Genomic DNA, 19,386 nt, shown 5'->3' on the forward strand with positions numbered 1-19,386 from the left:
TATAATTTTTTTTAATGTTATGTCTACAATGAACCCTCGCCTCTTGTTTTATCAGTTAACACCTGCATTTAAAGCACTTCTGGAAAACAGTTAATCTTTTTAACTCTTTAACTTTTTTTAAATGAGCATGAATGCTTTACGTAGTGCTTTTCATCACAGGATGCAACCTGACAGCACCCCTCTGTAAAAAAATCAATTCCACAAGGTCCCTATGCAAGAACATCTTAGGAAACAGTATTTGACTAAGCATGGTCTGGCTCCAGGAACTCTGGGTTTGTGTATTATAGTGAAAAATAATTATTTGTCTAACATAATATTGTCACTTTCTATATTAAACTATCAATTTCTAAAACTGATGATACACAACATAAGCCAGCAGAAACAACAAAAGGGGAAAGACTTATTACCTTTACTAATGGAAAATAACCAGGAAAATAAAACCAGAAGTTACAAAATGAGAGGAGTAACATCATGCAGTGACGACAGTGAACTTTTGCTTTCATATGTAAATTCACTCAAAGAGTCTGCAGCACAACATGCACATTAAAATATTGTCCTGCATTATAAACACATCTTAAGTTCCTAAGACATAAAATTTATATTAAGAAATTGGTGCAATGCAAAAGCAGTAGATCATATGACATTTGCCTGCTTTACAGTATTTTACTTCCAGAACAATGGCTTCTGTATCTGAACTATTCTCCTTTAATGAACTGATAACATCACAGGCATAAATCATTTTAGTGTCAGCAACATAATGAAACACCAAGTATGCACATCAACCTGGCATGTACTCTTACAAGAATTCACCTCTCAAAGTGCTCTTCAGAGTTTAGTTAAGCTTAAATATTTTTAAAGCCTTTACAAAACAAGTTGCTCTTGCACGTCTCTTCTGTGCCCTTGTTCCACTGGGTATCAGACAAACACAAGAATGATCTTTATCTAATGACAAGGGTGGTTTGGTATTCATCACTCAACATACTACTAGGTAGAAAGGAGGAAGAAAGACTTTTCCAAGACACATCTTTTAATTTTTTTGTTTGTTTGTTTAATAAAATTAATTAAGCCAAATATTTGCACCAGGATTAACCATTGAGATCACAGCAGCTCACATCCATCTGATTCAGAGTACAAGCACAGAAAAGACATATTCATAAGCTTTTTGCCTGTATCAGTACATTTGCACCTAAGTGGAAAGCTCTTCTGAATGTAGCTTGATTGTTCCTATACTTACTCTGCTAAGGGTGGGGAAAAAAATAACAGTCTGAGAACTAGAGGTAACTGGATTATTTTCCCGCTACTTTTTACACCCTACTTTCAATTTCTGATGGTGACTAAATTCTGATTTCTTTTACACCCTAACCAATTTCTGATGGTGACTAAACTAAGTAAATTTCCTTTTTCCTCATCTTCTACAGGGTACATGCAACAAATTAGTCGCTCTTGAATTTCTTAAGATTTACTCTGCAAAAGTTACATACAAATGAAAAAATGAAAAGAAACCTACAAATTAATTGTAAACTAGAAGAAAAAAAACAAAACAAAACAAGCTTTAAATATAGTCAATATACCAAGGTTTTCTCTATCTCCATGTTTGGCAATTGGACCAGTAAGAACAGAAGAAAACATCAAATTTCACTAGAATTTTAACAGCTTCTTGGAGGCTCTACTGTGTTTTTATCACCATTAAAACTGTTTCAAAAAAAAATAAGGGGACAGGCCAGGAAGGGAAGAAAACAACAATGTTTATATATCTGTTAAAACACAATTATACATCAAGCAAATATATAACTTTATCCTGGGCAATGCTGTTGATTTTAGACCACTAGTCTTGCTGTTGATATGTTTATACATAGTAGTTCCTGTTAAATAGGGACCCTTGTTTTTATTTATAAACATTATATTTTTAAAAATACTTTTTAAGTTCACAAGTCATAGTTTGAAAGACAAAACCAAACCCAAATAAAACAAGTTTCCTAAAGATAACATAAAGTAGCACTGTTTAACCCTTCTGCTGTTTAGATCAACATTAGAACACTAAAAATTTTATAAAATACTTTGAAAGTTACGAATTTAAGTTTTTTACCTTACAAAAGAACTTGAAAGGAGTCCAACAAGCCCTACTGCAGCTCCAATAACAGCTACTTTCCGACAACCAAACAGGTCTGTGAATATGCTGACTATTGGGGAGCAGAAGAAGACCATTCCCATGGAAAGAGAGCTCACCCACGCTGCAAAATAGAAAAACAAAAAAACAACACAACATTTTAGAAGACCAAGCCATTTCATCTTTCAGTTAATACTTGTTTTCGCCTAGGATTTTATGTTGCTGAACTAAAGTTGGGTAACAATTGGGTAACTATTTTAAAAACATTTAATTACATCTTAAAATGTATTTACCTAACATGGTAAAAAAACCTAACAATTTACATAATCAACTAATTTAGATTTTATCAGCTCAAAGAATGCCATTAACTTTTTTGTAGCTATTACTCCTACTTTTTTTTTTTTCCATAAGACACAAAAACATTTCTCTAGTAACTAACCTAATATTCAAACTGATGCCTAGGTCATTAGAAATACCTTTGAGGATCCATATCCATTCTGACATCAGTTAGTTCATTTCACTTAATGCTAGACCTTAATAACTTTAAACAGGTACATTTGCTGAAAAAAGAGTAATAATTTTTTAATTTCATTACTACACGTAGATCATATTGAACATCAATAATGAGTAATCAATAGGCTTTTAGACTGCAATATGAACATTAGGAATATGATTTTACTTTAGACTAAACAAACTTGAGTTAGTAAAACCTCTTTCATATATAATGGGAAAATTTCTCTACTTTTGATACTGCTTGAGTTTCACAGACATTGTGAAAACTGTACTTGGTTTATTCGATCATTCAGATTCAATTCAGGTGAGTCCACTACAGTTTCAGCCACAAGTGGTTTTTTTTAGCACAGCTAATAGTTACAACTAATATGTTTGATATATATATATATAGAGTAACATATTGGAAATGTCCCCACCCATATGGGGGGGGAAAAAAAGGTCTAAACAGGAAGTGGAAAAAGCTGCTAATTCAAAATAAATTGGAAAAAATATTTTAGCTTCATTTCAAATTGTACAGAAGACAGGACAACTCTTTCAACCTGAAAGTTTTAAATTCATGTAACTGGAATTTTGTTTAGAATATCTTTCCTAAAGATATAGTTAGAAAAACAATTGTGATTCAGTGATGAAGGCAAATAAAATTATCTGGAAAAGCATATAACCACAGGGCTAAATGAAGTATATTTGCAAGTAGGATCTACCACTACCAAGGCCTAGGAGATGAGTTGTTGAAGTGCCAATGAGCCCTACACATTGACTAAGACTTCATCATGCAAGGCACTAAAGACAGAAAAATAAATCAACAAGCAAAAACTTGTTTCTTCCAAGAGTTTACAATGTAAATCAAAGACAAGATAATAGACAGCTAGAGATAACCAGAAATGAGTATAAGAAACAAAACCTTTATTTTAGGGCTAACAATGCTTTCAACAAACCATGGCCTACTGTCTGGGGAAAGGAGGGAGGGATGTGTGTTACTGGGATTTTTTGATCATGTGATAAAATAGTTTCAAGGCACGACCTAAGGTTGAGGTACTTTTATGACCATTTCCTGTGTAGGACTCCCCCATACACAATAGCCCTGCCAGCCTTGCACCTCTGCAGCAAAAACTCAAGCTGTATGAAGGGACAGCACAAGAGACTAGGAAGAGCAAAGACCCCATGACATTGCCTGAACAGCAAAGACCAAGTTTATGAAAGGCCTAGTCCTTCCCTGCAGCTGAGAATGCTCAAGAGCACCTTGGGTGTGGCAGGACATAACTCCTCTGAGATGTGTCCCCTATTACAGCCCCCTCGGCTCCGGATGGGACACAACATTATACAAACCACAGTTTGTAGGCAGGAGTCTAAGGGAGGGGATGCTCTCACACAGCCTGGAGACCAGCCAGTTACAAAGCTTCTAAGTCATCCAACTTCTACAAGACTCCTCGTCCTTCTACTTATCTTTCCCAGAGTGAGCATGGAGTTTCACTGTGCAAAGGAAACTGCAAACACCAGGGGACAGAATGTCCATTTCAGCCTGTCATCCTGCCAAATAAATGGTGCTTACACCACCATGAACAGTCCTCAGGACCTCTGCATGATTTGTGGGGCATCACTAAGAATCAGAGTCCCCCTCCCGCAAGGCCAAGAGGCAGCTAAGCCTTGAGAAGCATCCATCACAAGTTTCACAGGGTATGAAGGTACCAAGAAATGGCTGAATCACCTGTCACCCTGCCTGTCCAGGTACAAAAAGATAAAAAGGCAACAGACATGAGACAAGCCCACCAGAGATGACTGGTTTTGAGAATCCAGTCTCACATGGACCCTATTAATGGAGACAAAACTGGCAAAGAAAGTGGACACCTGAAACTGAGCTTAAGTAGCTTGCATAAGTAACAGACTAATTTACTTTAGAGCTACAGGCCGTGATTTTATTTCCATTCTACTTAGTGAAGACCAGGTTTATAGTGTTTTTTGATGGCCTATACAGCTAATAAAATAATTTGAATATAAAAGGCCAAAGTGAAGACATTCAGCTCAAATTAAACTAACAACATGTTGATTTTGTCTCTTGCTTCCAGGTACTCATGAAAAAACTATGCCTTTTTTATCACTTGATTCTCTCTTCTTCTTACAATAATGACAGGGCATAGCCTAAAAGAGAAAGTTTCCACTGGTTTTCAACACAACAGACAGTTAAGATAAATGATGATGCCTTATCTGAAGCATTTCAGAATGGAATGTTCATGTGGGAATAAGTCCCACTGCAGAAGGGGGAGACCACGCTATACCACTTATCTACCTAATGAAAACTGGAGCCCTTCAAATTACTGCTTCAGGTTAGTAAGTTGCTCTCATTAATCTACAGAAATGTAGCTTAGAAACGTGGTTGGCATGTCTTGTATGAACAGCTTTATTATCTATTGAAAAGAATATTCTTGAAGTTAAACTTCACCTCTATACATAGATCAAGAAAATGTACTGCCTTCTTCCTTTGTGAAGAAACCTTGCACCAAAAATAAACAGAACAGTACATGAGTAAATCTTTATGCCTAATGCAAATAATTCTTGCTGTGATATCTTCATTCTATAAAGAAATTTTTGGCTTTTAAATATATTCAATAGATACAAGTAATTTTTTATCTCACTTTGTTTAAGTAAGTTTTCAAGCACCCTTATACTTTTTCATGCAGTATGAAAAATGTACATTGAATTGTCTTCCACATTTTTCAAACAGATATTACAACTGTCCTAAGTAATACAAAAAATTACAAGTGCAGCTTGCCAGAATACTGAGAGCTCTCTAGAGCAGTTATTACATATTAATTAAAGTATTTCTCCTCCAGGCTACTGGCTGCCTTCCTGGCACAAGCTGGCCATACTCCAGAGCTGCTAATTCAGATACTAATACAGCACCTAATTGCTACATATAACTGTATTCATATTCATACACAAAACATTTTGATTGCTATAGAAGAAAACCTATTTCTACTTTAAGGACTTAAATATTCCTTAAGACACTGAAAGTTAAGAATTATCTCCTCAAAACATGTAATTTTTTGTACATTTAACAATTCCCACACTTCTTTCCACTTTCCATCTTCTCTAGAAGATGGAAAAGTAGTCATCCTTAAGATAAAAGTATCAGACCAGAGAGCACCTGTACTGAAAAGTCTGTTTGTTCTGTGCCAGTGAAACACATAATGGATTACAAAACCTCAAAACTTTACTATAACTAGAATTATTCAAACATGAAAGTCACAGCTACATGTTCTTTCCTGATCAGTTCACTGAAAATCTGAACATATATACTGATATTTCTTTATTCATTTCCTCTGTTCAAAAGTCTACAGCAATGCAACTATACCATTTACTCCAAAAATATGCTGCTGTTCTACCACAACTCTTTAAAAATTAAATAACTATTATTTTAAATAGTGTCTTTACTATAAATATAGTATCTAATATCTGAGCACTCTCAGAATTATTCCCACTGTCACAGTTAGATTACACAATGCATATTTATCTGCCAAATTATAAACTAAGCTATTAAATATTTTAGTTCATTTTTTAGAGTTAAGCACTAGGATTTACAGGACAACAAAAAAGAAAACATTATTATCATGTTCTATTGGAATGCTTTATCATGCACAAATTTAAATAAAGGCTACTTGTCCAAAACCTTCTTCTTTAAAACCAAATTCTTCTAAGAATTACAATAAGGAACTTAGCAGTTTTATCCTCAAGTGCCTTACAAGTGGTTGGCTCAACACAGTAGTAACACCCTTCATTCTTTAACAAGCTTCAAGATGGTGGTTGTTTTTAATATTTTCCCTTAAGATTGTTCTGGTTGAGAAAGGCAATAAAATGCTGCTGTCTAGAAGACAAGCGATGTGAGGCAAGAAAAATAAAGACACTTAGTAACTTCTAAAAGCTCAATAAGCTTGAATAATATTTAGCTTTCACTAAGTTATTAGTTACAATTTATGCAAGCATAAGGAAGCCTGTATGTACTCTCCCAGCCTCAAACCACTAACAGCTGAGAGACTTCATAAGCCTATTATTATTTGTTTTTCTTTATACATAAATTTGGACATTACTTCTTTTTCCATTGCATTTTTCAATATTCTGGCAATTTCTCCTCCATGAACTGCCAAGCTTCCTTGGAACACTGGTGTATTTTCAGCTTTCACAACTTCTTACAGCAAAAAACTCCATAATTTAAATATGGAATGGGTAAAAGACCCATACTTCTATTATGGCCATTTACACAGATATTCTCTTCAGCAAAGCATAAGATTAACTGCCATAAAAAGGCTTGTTATGAGAATAGTTTGGAAATTTGAGAGATCCTGTTCTGGAGGAAACAAAAGTGGTTACTGAAAGTTATTTATGGAAATAATTTGCATGTCTCCAGCCAGTATTAATAATTCCTTGCCTGTTAAATCACATTTACATGGCATTTAATTTTAAAAACAACAAGATAATTACAAAGCTGTGTAGATCTAAGATTGATTTAGCCCAGAATCCTGTTTCTGACCACCAAAGTACTTGGACAAAGAGCTCTGGATAAAGGGCTGGCATGCTTCTTCCCTGGCTACATCCTCCCAAGATCCAGCAATAAGCAGCTTAGGAACCGCCTAAGCAGAGTGCTGCATCTAACCATTCAACAAGAACATTCAGTTCCATCAATATTGTTTTGGCTTCTCTGCCTTTGTTGCAATCAGTTACAGATCATGCTCAGGGCACCAGCACCACATTAGAAATAACTCCCCTTGGCTTTGAACTTACTCATATTTAATTCCTCCACTATAAGAAACAAGAATTAATCATCCCTGCTGAGTTTCCTCTTGAAACCCATGATTTTATGTGCCCTAATCAGATCTGTTCATACTAATTTCTTCTCCAAAGTGAAGCAACTTTTTGATTCAGTCTGTCTTTGTACAGAAGATGTACTTTGCCCCTTTATATTGAGTACATCCCACTGTTTCTGAGACCAGGTAGCCAGAATTGCATGCTTATTATGCAATGACTTATTTAATAAGTTTCTTTATCATCTTTTGTTCTTCTTTATCTTTTGTTCATCTCTATGTTCTAATTATACTTCCTTTTTCTCCCTCTTTTTGTTCTTTATGTATTGCAGCTGCTTCAGAGTAAATATGTTTATAAAACTATCCATGACCTTATTTTCCTACAAATGCTAATGATGTCTGAAGGTGAAGACACATTTTTTTTATCACTTATTTGGATTACCTTTCTCCTCATGAGACACATACATAAACTGAATTTAATCTGCCATATTAATCACTCAGCAGTAACAGAAGAACACAGCAAGTCTAGTGGTCAGCCGCCAACACACTGAGGACGCACTAGAGTTTGAATTTGTTCAGCATGCAGAAGACACACAGCTAAAAAAAGAATCTAAACAGTGTCTTCAGGTATCTAACAGGTGATTATTACAAATATAAAGCTATCTTATTTTCATTCGTGTACAGCAATGGGACAAAAACCCAACTGAAACTGCAACAAAGGATATTCCAATTAGATGTCATGAAAATTTTCACCATAAAGTTAGTCAAACTTTAGCAAGCGTGACCCAAAAATGTAGTGAAATTCCTTTCTTGGGTGTATTTAAAACTCAACTGGACAACACTGAACAACTCAGATCTAACTGATCTAACTCAGAGGTTCAATGTATTTTAACTTGTCTGGCTTTGAGTGAAGGGTGTCAGACTAGATAACCAGAGTTATTCCATATAATTTATGGAACTGTACTGTTCTAAATTCCTGCTTCTTGAAAAACTGGATTCTGAAGATTGTGTTAAACATCAGCAGTTCTTCAGAAAAAAAAAAAAGTTTGGCAATATGAATTCCTTCAGGTAAAAAAAAATCTGAAAACCTAGTCATAAGATTAAAACTGGTTTCCCCCTAAAAATAGGAGGGAGTTGAGGGTATCCTTGAATTCTAAACCAAATAGATCCTAACAAGCAAATCATATGAGACTATTATTAGAGAGGCAAAATTCATTGCTTAGAACTACTGTATCTCCCTCCTATGATGCAATTTTTCCATCAGTATTGTTTTATTCTTGTTGCCTTGTGCCCAGAAGCACTGGGTTATCCTTTGCCTAAGGATATATTCTCTTTTATCCACTACTTTTTTCTCCAGGGAAAGCCAGCAATTTCCAAAAGAGGGAATTGCTCAGCAGATGTTAGTTACCTAACAGATCAACACAACCATTGGACCCAACAAGTACTCCAATATCCTCCCACATCCTCTGAGAGCCTCTGTAGGTCAGCCTCCTGGAAATTGCCACCCCATTTTTATCTAACCTATCACTACCCAAAGACAACATCAAATACCTTGTGCTACATGCTTTGCTTACACCTGCCTGTGAAAATTGTTCAGAACCTGCTCACTAAATTCTCATGAATTGTGAGGAATTTCATTAGTTGTGGGTGCAAAAGGGAGAGCAACTGGTTTCCAACTGCTGCTCCTATTACTGAATAATCCACAGATCCCAGAACAGTATGTCAGTGCAAAAGGAAAGCAGATGTTAAAATACATGTACAGACACACTTAGAATCCCTACTGTCAAAAAAGTCGACTGCTTCTTCTATCCAAAAGAGAACTGCTGATCCCATTAGAGAAAGTATGTGTTTAAGGACTAAAAATAAATTTATGACATAATGCTGCCACAGGAAGTATCCTATACTCTGAACTCAGGTTACATGACTACAGCTTTCAGTTTGCTTACTTACCCGTGTTTAGTTTGCAGATGTCTAAGCTAGGCTCTCCCTTAAAGCAATACTATCAAAAATTTTTTTTTGAGTTCTAAATTAAATGGAAATTCTGAAATACTTTGGTCAAAGATAATTTAGTGCAAGGAAGTACCAACTCTTTTGGACACCAAGGCTATCTTGCATATGCTTTGGAAATCAGAATGATCTGTAAAGGATCTAGTCAGATTTCCATAACACACTCAGAGATCATGGTCAACACATGAAGATTTATGAACCAGGAACTAATGGAAGTATCCAACAGGAATACAAGGCATTGGGGGGTTTCCCCCAACACTCTTCTTTTCTTGTCCCTGAGGAAAAAAACCTTTCATTGAATAACCTTATTCCTGAAAAATACTGGTTGTTACAATGCCTCTGAATCCAATAACTAAATATTAGTCACTGACTCCCTATAAAGAGACCTTTCAACAGACACCTTTTTTCCATATCACAAAGCATGAAAGCGCAACCTCTGCTTCCAGTAAACATGAGGTCATTACTATGCAGTTTGAATTAGTTTATTCTGAATGAAAGATTGAACTCCCAGATTTTACCAATAGCTGTAAGCTCTCCTGTGCTTTTGTATAGCATCTCTTCAGTGTATTGCCTCTTGACCATCCAAAATGCTACTTCAGATTCATGTATGCCATGTTGAACTTAATGCAAGAAGCTGGAAGGAAACATAAACTTGCCAACGTGTTGTAACATTGCTGTACAAGCAAAGCAAGCTTGTAGGTGTAAGAAACAAAACCAAACATTCTGTCAAGTCAAAACATAGGCTTATTTCTTTCAAGGCTTTTTACACTATATTCTTTCATATGATGTGTGACAGATACACCAGCAAGTGCCAAAGAGTCACATATATCCCTATACAGTGAGCCTCCCTAAGCTTTATCAGAATTGAACTAGACTAATTTCACCTTCTGTCTCCATAAGTAATGACAAGACAAAATCAGAATTTCTACTGAGATAACTCCTTGTGTGCATAAGCAGCAGGAAAACAGAACAGTGGGAAAAAAAAAAAAAAAAAAGAGTATTCATACACTGACAAAACATCCCACACTACTGCAACTAGCCAATTATTTAAGTACCTTCTGATTTACACTTGCTGTATTAACACAAGTTTAGGCAGAGTCTTGTAGATTTATTTTTTTCTTGTTTGCTTCCCCTTTAACAAAAGGGATAGTAATGGTGAATGCAAACCAAGTTCCATGGGAACCTATCACAAAATCCCACCTACCATGGGAGGCTATCACAAAATTTTCTTCAAACAACAGGGGAGAAAATATAAACCTGAAACAGTTAAAGATGTACTTATAGGTCAACAGTTCTTGCTACTAGAGAGACTGCAACTGTTCCACATATTTTAAAAAGCTAGAGGAAAATAAACAAATGGTTAAGTTAGTAGAAGCTAAAACAAAAGCTCAAAAGTGTAGTGTTAGACAGAATATTGCTGCTAGAGATTTTAAGTGTTAAGCCTTCAGGAACCTTTAAAGGAAGGCTGAAGTAAATCATTAACAGAAAAACACATGCATTTGGGTTTCATAGCAAACTGAGCTTGACCTTTGACACTTAATAAAGTCTGAAAATGCTGTGGTAGGAAGAATAAACAAGGAACAAATCAATAAGAAATGGCTGTAACCACTTGTTTTTCCATTTAGGAATCATACTAAAATGTTTTCTGCTGAGACTCTTTTCAAAGTACAATGTAATCACATTTTTAACTAACAGTCTAAAAAATTGAGCTCCAGAACTGATTTCCAAGCACATTTTTATCTTTCCTTTCCTCCCCTCAAATTAGCACTGGTTTGTTTGTTCATTTTTTTTTAAATTCCAAACAGTTGAAGGCCAAGAATCGTGTTCTGTTTTGATTTAGGATCAGTAATTTTCTGCATAAGGAAGTAGTACCTATTAACTTCAAAGATGATACTCTGATTTTTCCAGAAAGATTTAATCCTAACTGCTCTCCCAACCAACAGCTGCATACATTCCAAACTTATCTGCAACCAAACATTATACAATGGTCTTGTGTTTTAGAGCTATAGCATAGATTGGACCTCAAGATCCAAATTCCTAAACTCTTAATGGAGCTATCAGTCTTCTTTCTTTCCCTCACCTCACTTGCACTGGGGCAAGACCGGCAAATCAAGGTTGCCCTTTAATTGACACAGGCATTCGTTTCACTTCTACAGAAGTCCTTGTGAGACCATGAAGATAAAAGCAGCACGATAAAGAAATCTTACTTCACAAGTACGTTTGGTACACTATTGGTAGTTCAGGAGGACAGACTGCCACAAAGCAACTCACAAACTAACCCTGACTTTTGACATTAAAAGGTCCTTCTGAACTTATCAGGATTGGCTAAAAGACCCCATCACATGTCAGTACCTTCAGCTGGACAGATTCTAACAGCTTTGCTTCCCTGATTACATCAACATATTCCCCTTATGTTCTGTACGTCCCTACAAAATAATCAAACTTTAGGTTTTCAATCCCTATTCTCAAGGCTCAAACTGTTATCTGAGAGATACTCCCATGTTACAAACTAGCCTTTCCCACCCTCCACCCCAAAGCAGTCATCAGACAATTGGCATTTCAAGCAAGGGACAGACTAGTTACCATAGAGGAAAAGGTAGACTAACAAAACTCTATTATGCAGGCCAAATAAAACAGAAAAAAAAGTGACTTCAGGGCAAATCATTTAGATGCTGCAAAAAGTAAGTAGTATTTTTCAAGGTAAGATCTGATTGTTTAACTTGCACCTGCTTCAGAGGGGAATCTGTATTTGCACAGAAACAACAGTGCCTATTTTGCAACATGACTTTACAAACCAAAAACCAGACAAATGTTCCACATGCCTGCATTTAATAAGTACAAACACTGAACTACACAGCAAATTTCTGTCTTTGGCCTTATAACACTATTTTGTGCTATTGTTATGTGGAAAATACATTTGACTTTAAAGCAAGGAACCTTCAGGTAAAGTAAGGTGACTTAAAGTTAAAAAGTTCAGTATGTGTTCTTCATAAAGAATGCTTTCTTGTTTTTCCAGATAATTTTATCAATCCTATCACAAATACAATGCCAAGTCAATACAGAAGTCCAAAACTGGATTATTTTTAAGCAACACTAAGAGTTGGATACTGTTTTCACAGACTGAAGAAAAAAAGGGGACTTGCACACATTTAAATTTCTTTTACCCACCATCTCCTACTCTCTTCACTTCAAGTACAGAAAACTTAAACAATAGCAGCATCTTAAGTTTCTAGACAGCAAACAAATGAATTAAAGTAACCTCCCTTTCAGAGGATTAATAGTGAGAGGAAATCATTTGCATGGAAAGCTTGATAAGAGCAGACAGCACGTGTGAAGGAATAAATCTTCATGTCAGCGTGTGCCCTTTATATCAGTTACACTCACGTGCACTCTAACCCTTGCAACCAAGTGAACCAGCCACTGTTAACTCTTGACCTTGTTCTTCCCTCTCACTCCCATGCAAAATTTTCAAGTCTGCCAATATGACTCACTGGGACAATAAACTATTTCTCATTAACTTAATACCCAGCTACCCAGGCAGTTATCTGTCTGACTTCCAGCAATCTAAAAGGCCAGGTTGCCATTCATCTAGAAAACTTGAACAACTTGCTACACTGCACACACAGTATTTTTATCTTAGCTAAGCAGCTGGATGTGACTTGCTGCATAGGTCAGCCTGACAGATACAGGACATGTGCAATACAGCCTGTTGAGGTACTCAGCAGACTTAGAGCTCACACCTGCATATTTTTAGTTTTTATGAACAACAAAGGATTTTGAGTGGAGTCTCAACATTGCAAATATCACAGGTTGCAGTTATAATGTGGATGATATTTACAGTTAGTAAAGCACAAGAATTTTTTAAACAAAATGCTTCCCGATAAGCTGTTGAATCAAGACACCCTTCCCCAAGACAGAACATACTGTTAAACCCTATTTTCTGGAAGATCCTTAAGTCAAACCAATGGGCAGGAACTTGGGAGAGTCACTTTTTATCAATCTTTAATGTTTGTTTTTCTTTCCAAGGAAGGTGGAAGAGAAAGGAAAGGAGAGTTTGTACACCTACTGCTGAGAAAGACAGCAAGGATTGAGCACCTACCACAGAGGGACTTGCTCTTATAATGCCACATTATAAGAGGGGCTGTAAGTTATTTGTATTTCTAAACATGCCACTTTCCCCTAGTTAAAAACAAGCCACAAACCAGAAGTGGTTTCTCAAAACAGTGGTTCCCAAACTTGCTTCCCAGGAGGTAGCAGGAGGAGCTGCAGCTGTAGATTCACCCTGTGCTCCCAGAGCTGGCAATGCTTTCCTGGTATCCAAAATGATTATTTCTGGCTCCCTAAAGAACTGACTCCCTAAAATGCCATGGGGTTCTATGGGCATCACAGCATGGCATTAGGGGAATTGGAACTACGTGGTGTTTAAGCTCCTTTCCAACCCAAACTATGCTACGGTTCTCTGATAAAAATGTTTTGGGATTGGGTTTTTCCTTAAGAAACACTACTGAGAAACATGAAAGCAAACACTCCCTAAAATCTATTTTAAAGGAGCACCATACTTATTTCAAGTTAATAATTTCAATTATTAATTTCAATTTGTGGTGGATTAATCTTGGTTAGACACCAGCCACCTACCAAGCCATTCTATAACTCACCTCCTCAGCTCAGGACAGAGGAGAGAAAGTAACTAAAGGCTCATGGGTTGAGATCAAAGACAAGGCGATCAGTCACCAATTACTGTCATGGACAAAACAAGCTCAGCTTAGGGAAATTAGTTTAATTTGTTACCAATCAAATCAGATCAATGAGAAATAAAACCTAATCCTAAAATATACATTCCCCTTCTTCCTGGGCTCAATTTCATTCCCAAATTCTCTACCTCCTCCCTTCAGTGGCACAGAGGTACAGAGAATGGGGGTTGCAGAGAGTTCATCACATGTTGTCTCTGCTGCTCCTTCCTCCTCACACTCTTCCCCTGCTCCAGCATGGGATCCCTTCCACAGGGGACTGTCCTCCACTAACTCCTCCAGTACAAATTCTTCCCATACCTAGCAGTTCTTCCTGAACTGCTGTGCAGACCCCTACAACATTTTTCACATATGTGAGTCCTCTTTAGCATTACAGGTTCTCTCCTTTACTGTATAGTATTACTTTCCAAAAATTATATGGTTATGCTTAAGACATCAAATCAGCTCTGAAAATACTGAGTATCCTTACAAATTAAATACTTTAAGTTTTTACATAGATAAAATCCCATCAAAGATAAGGGAGTAATAAAGCTTACATATCCCATATAAAAAAATAATGTGTATAAACAATGATAACTGGAATAAATTTGTTGTTTTAGTCAAGAACCACATCTTTCTAGTCCAATAATGCTAGTACTACATTGCTTATTCTTTGACTTCTTTGACTTATTCTTTTAGGGCATCCACCTACTAGCAATTCTTTACCAAAACTGTGGTAAAAAAACCCCAAGAACACAACAACACACACCAGTCCATCAAATTTTGGTTAGGGTTACAACCTTCTGAAGATTCTTCTAAAGAAAAAATTAGTCTTGCTTGATAATGATCACACTATCTTAGTAATAAAACTGATGCTTTTACTGACTATTTTGCTGTATTCTGGGAAAAAATCTGAAGTCCAAAGCTCTTATTTATAAAATAAGTAGGCAAAACAACACAAAACTGAGCCAATCATACTGCTGGTTCTTTTCCTCCCCCTTTTTCACCAATACCTTTAGCTCTTCAAGCTTCTGGATGCCTGTTTTAAAAAGACTCTTTGTACCCACCATGAGCAAACAAATGATCACACAGTGTCCGGTATAATTTTTTTTAAGTCCTGGATTAAAACTTTGTTTATTACTTCCTTAATGTAAGCTGGTTTGGAGTTTTGGGGTTTTTTTAAGAGAAACTATAAAATTTAGTCAAGGAATCAGTTGTCTCCTTCAAATATCTGATGAAAGCTGGAAGATCTTAGAAGTTTCAATGCCCTACTCTTTTACTGTTCACTAGAAAAATGCTTTATTCGTTGAAAAGAAGCCTAAAAGCACCACTCTTCCTAGAAACTAGCAGTCTTGCTTAAAGTGGGCAGACATTAAATACTTTCTTTCAATGACACAGCCATTTTTCTTCTGTCAAAAGCAAGAACTGGTACATAAACAGTACAGATTTTTTTTTCCAGTTATTATGCATACTAGTACATTACCAAACAGTATAACAGTTATCACAAAAGACAAGCACCCAATTATTTCTGCTGAAGGCTCAATCTCCATGCAATAACATTTGACTCTGATTTCTTAGAATCTCTGCATTTTACACATGTTCTATTTTATCAGCTTCCTACCTAAGCACTAAGTAGCTCAGCTACTACCACCATTTCTACAACCACATTTACTTCAGTGCTATTTCCAGAACTCTATCAATTAAGGAATTACACCAACAATTTTCCACCTATGCAGTTTAATTCCATATGAGTAAGTGAACTATTATTCCCTTTTTTCTGATTTTAGGGGAAGAGAAACAGTAAAAATAACATTAAGCCTAACAAAAGTGCTATTACAACAGTAACTGTCACTAGATAATGTGTGAATAGTTAGATCAACATTAATAACATGTATACAATACACACATTCACATTTCATACAAAAGGAAAAGTCTCACTCTTATAATGATCTAAAAAGCTCAAGACATAGGGCTACTTTCACCAACCACTAAATTACAGCTTCTGATAAGAAGAAAAGGGCAGAAAAAGCAACAAAACAAGAAAAGGAGTGTTAAGTGTATTACATGCAAGTTCCTGAACAAAGCTTTTGATTCCTGCTGCTCATGGAGTACAACTCTACTGAGCTTGGCCAAGGGCTGCTGCCAGCCCCACAAGTGACCTTAGCAGGTTGTGTCTTCTGTGGAGCTCCTGCTGCTCAGTGCTGGGCTATGCAGCGCAGGATTGGCTGCAGGGACACAGAAGCACAGAGAGGCACTGGCAGGACTGGAAGCCCAAAGAGCATCCTTCTTCCAGGAGCCTTCATCCCTGACAGCTCCAGCCTGTCTCTATGCCCCAAGGAGCACTAGGGTGAAGGCAGGTAGGGAACCCAAGGCACAGGCCCAGAAGAGGGGATATCTGGCCTGTTCTCCTTGGTCTGTCCCAGGAGAGCCTGAGCCCCCATGGCCAGGTGAGCCCATGCCAGGGCACTTTCAGAACCAAGGGAGAGTACTGACCTGGGTCATGGGACACACTGGGGGAAAAACATTTCAGGATAACACAATTAACTTAGAGGATGTTTATGGGAGGAACCAAGCAGATGTTTAGGGGTTTTAGGGAAGAACAAGTGTGGAAAAGTAAGAAGTATGAGAGAGTAAAAAGCATTGCCCATATGTGAGCAGTTTGCTGGCTGGTATAGTCATCTCAGCATACCCTGCCCCTGCCAAGCACAGCCTGTCCTGTCTGCTTGCTAAATTCCCATTTAAACTTCTCCTGGTAAAGGCATCTGTGTTCATACCTGAGTGTCTGAAACCAGCAGGAAGGATCCACATTGCAAACATATATTATAAGTACAGATACACACACATTCACACTACCAGAACTCCATTCTGTTCAGCTAGAGAGGGGAGTGGGATGACACCACTAGTGCTTTGTTCATGTGAATGGTGCTATTTGAGTGCCTGTCAGTTAATCTGTGTGGCCAGCTGTGCACACATGTGTACATGTGGCGTGCATGTGCACTGTGTGACACAAAGCTGCAGCAACTTCACTGCTCTCAGGCTGTCAGATCTGGCCTGAGATTTTCCCAATCACTTAGAACCAAAGAAAAAAAAATTATAGCCCTACTTAAAATACACTAGTCCTCCCCTTCTGGTCTAAGCTTGTATTTCCAGCAAGTTGCACTTGTCACAAAACAATTAGTTCTTTCTTACACCAGTCAATGAAAAACTAGTGACATAGCAAAACTCAGCAGAGCTGGCTAAACAAGACATTTCCAATTCTGAAAGCCCAGTTTTAATTCCACCATCTTAGCAGAGGAGTTTTCATGTACAATGTCCACTTGGCAACAGGTTTGTCCTCCTGAAGAGCCAATGTAGCATTTACTCCCAGCCACTATAGAGTTAACTCAGGTGTCATCAGGAGCTCTGAATTGTATCAAGGGGTAAGAAGGCATTGCACAAAAGTCCTGCTGGAGATGTCCCTGTCAGATAAATTCACTAGTAGCTTTTAGCTGATAAAAAGAGCATCATAAGGAATACCTCTGGGAAGCCCTGCACTTCCTCCCAAAGACAGCACAGCATAAGAGTTGCTAGGACAGGACACTTTCCTTGCAGCAACTGGAATACAAGTTAGGGAGCTCAGCAGCTGTTCTAAACTTCCATGAAGTCTAAATGTCTTCACTGAAAAAAAAAAAAACAACCAAAAAACTAAAAAACCCCACCCCACCACCCCCAGACTTTCATGCCTGATCCCTAAACAGAAATATGGAAATTTGTTGTACATAGCTTGACCTTGATAGCATAACATAATGTAAACTAGTAATTAATTACTTTTACTAGTAGGTAAAAGTAATCAAATAACATGGATTATTAGCATGCCTGCTCTTGAGTAGTGTTGGAGAATTTTCAAGTAAGACTGCAAACACACGTATCAACCCAACAGACTGCACAAGTAATTAACTACTGGGAGTGCAGACAGCAAAAGAACAGTGCCTGTTCTTTAATTATTCTAAAATTATTAAAAAGTAAACTATAGCAGGCATGTTTATTTAGCTAAAGTGTTTCAAAGAAAAGCTGTTGACACTCAGTATCCCCCAGCCAGTCCAAAGAAAACAAAGAATCAAAAGGCCTGACTGGTTCTAATTCAGGGTGCAGACTGGAGTGCAGAAAGCCCTGTGGCTCGTGCTTTATTCAGAGAAAAGCACTGGGTGCCAAAGAAGGATGAAATCAGCAGTGATGTGAGGAGCCCTTGGCAGTTCAAATCTGGTAACAACCACACCACCAGTTCTCTAAGAATCCATCTCCAGAGGAAGGTGGCTGCTCTTCAGGGAGTTTCTTTAAGGGAAAGAAGAGAAGCTTCGCTGTACAAGGAATGTATACTCAGCCCACGAATCAGGAGCCTGAAATTGAGGAATTGCCAAATATTGAGCAGGTGTGTAAGATCTGAGGATTGGTAACTCTGCAGGTATGAACAAGACAGGAATTGCAACAAAAGCAAGCAAAGCATTAAGCTGATAAGCTCCAACACTAAAGCTAGTGTGGCACTGGAGTCTTGTGTTGCCTTTGGCACCAACAAGGTAGAGGAAGCAAGAAAAGGGGAAGAAGGAAAACTAGGCAGATTTCATGGATGATAGGATAAGAGCAAAAAGATTCTAACAAACTGAAGCCCTATACAAGAATGTGTAGGTGAAGTAGTTACCCAAACAAAAAGTGAATAATTTTAATAACAATTCAGGGAATAGGTCTGAAAAGCATATTTTAATAGTTTAAGTGGTATAAAAGATATAGTTTAAGTGGTATAAAACTGTTACTGTGGGACAGAGGCATGCATTCTTTCCCTCTTTGTACAAATGCAGAGACATGGAAACATTACAGCTCATTGGACAATGAATGGGAATGCCTGGGTGTAGAAACACCAGGAAGAACAGCAGGAGAAAACAGCAGCACATGTTGATCACACCTAGATAAGCAGATCAAAGATCATAGTACATCTACATATCTACTCCTCGAAATACCTAAGTCAGTAAAACAAGAACTACATTTACACTATAGTAGGGGACAAACTATAGGTTAGGTCACAGAGAGATAATGGTGGGAAGATAAACAACAGGATTGGAAATATAAGGCAGCCAGGAAAGGGAGACAAGAGACTGAGTAAATTCTAATCTCAGTAATGACTCAGGGGTGGAACAAGATTAAGAGATCCTCACCACTATGATTTCCTATAGGGTACAAAAGTCCAAATTCAGCACATAACTACTGA

The 19,386-nt window shown here is 37.2% G+C and overlaps 1 protein-coding gene across 2 annotated transcripts in view; it reads right to left on the reverse strand.

The window, feature by feature from the left end:
- The window catches only part of SLC16A10 (solute carrier family 16 member 10), a 71,773-nt gene that overhangs the window by 29,048 nt on the left and 23,339 nt on the right, over positions 1–19,386 (reverse strand). For both annotated transcript variants that reach the window (XR_011681016.1, XM_071438449.1), the window contains exon 2: positions 2,087–2,231. Coding sequence is in view for 1 of the 2 variants with exons in the window: in XM_071438449.1 (XP_071294550.1) it covers positions 2,087–2,231 (145 nt within the window). In the remaining variant the exon portion in view is untranslated. The remainder of the gene's footprint in view (positions 1–2,086; positions 2,232–19,386) is intronic.

The sequence above is a fragment of the Agelaius tricolor genome, unplaced genomic scaffold, assembly GCF_023055355.1.
Source record: "Agelaius tricolor isolate 1412-34295 unplaced genomic scaffold, bAgeTri1.0.p SCAF_1, whole genome shotgun sequence".
Lineage (NCBI taxonomy): Eukaryota > Metazoa > Chordata > Aves > Passeriformes > Icteridae > Agelaius > Agelaius tricolor.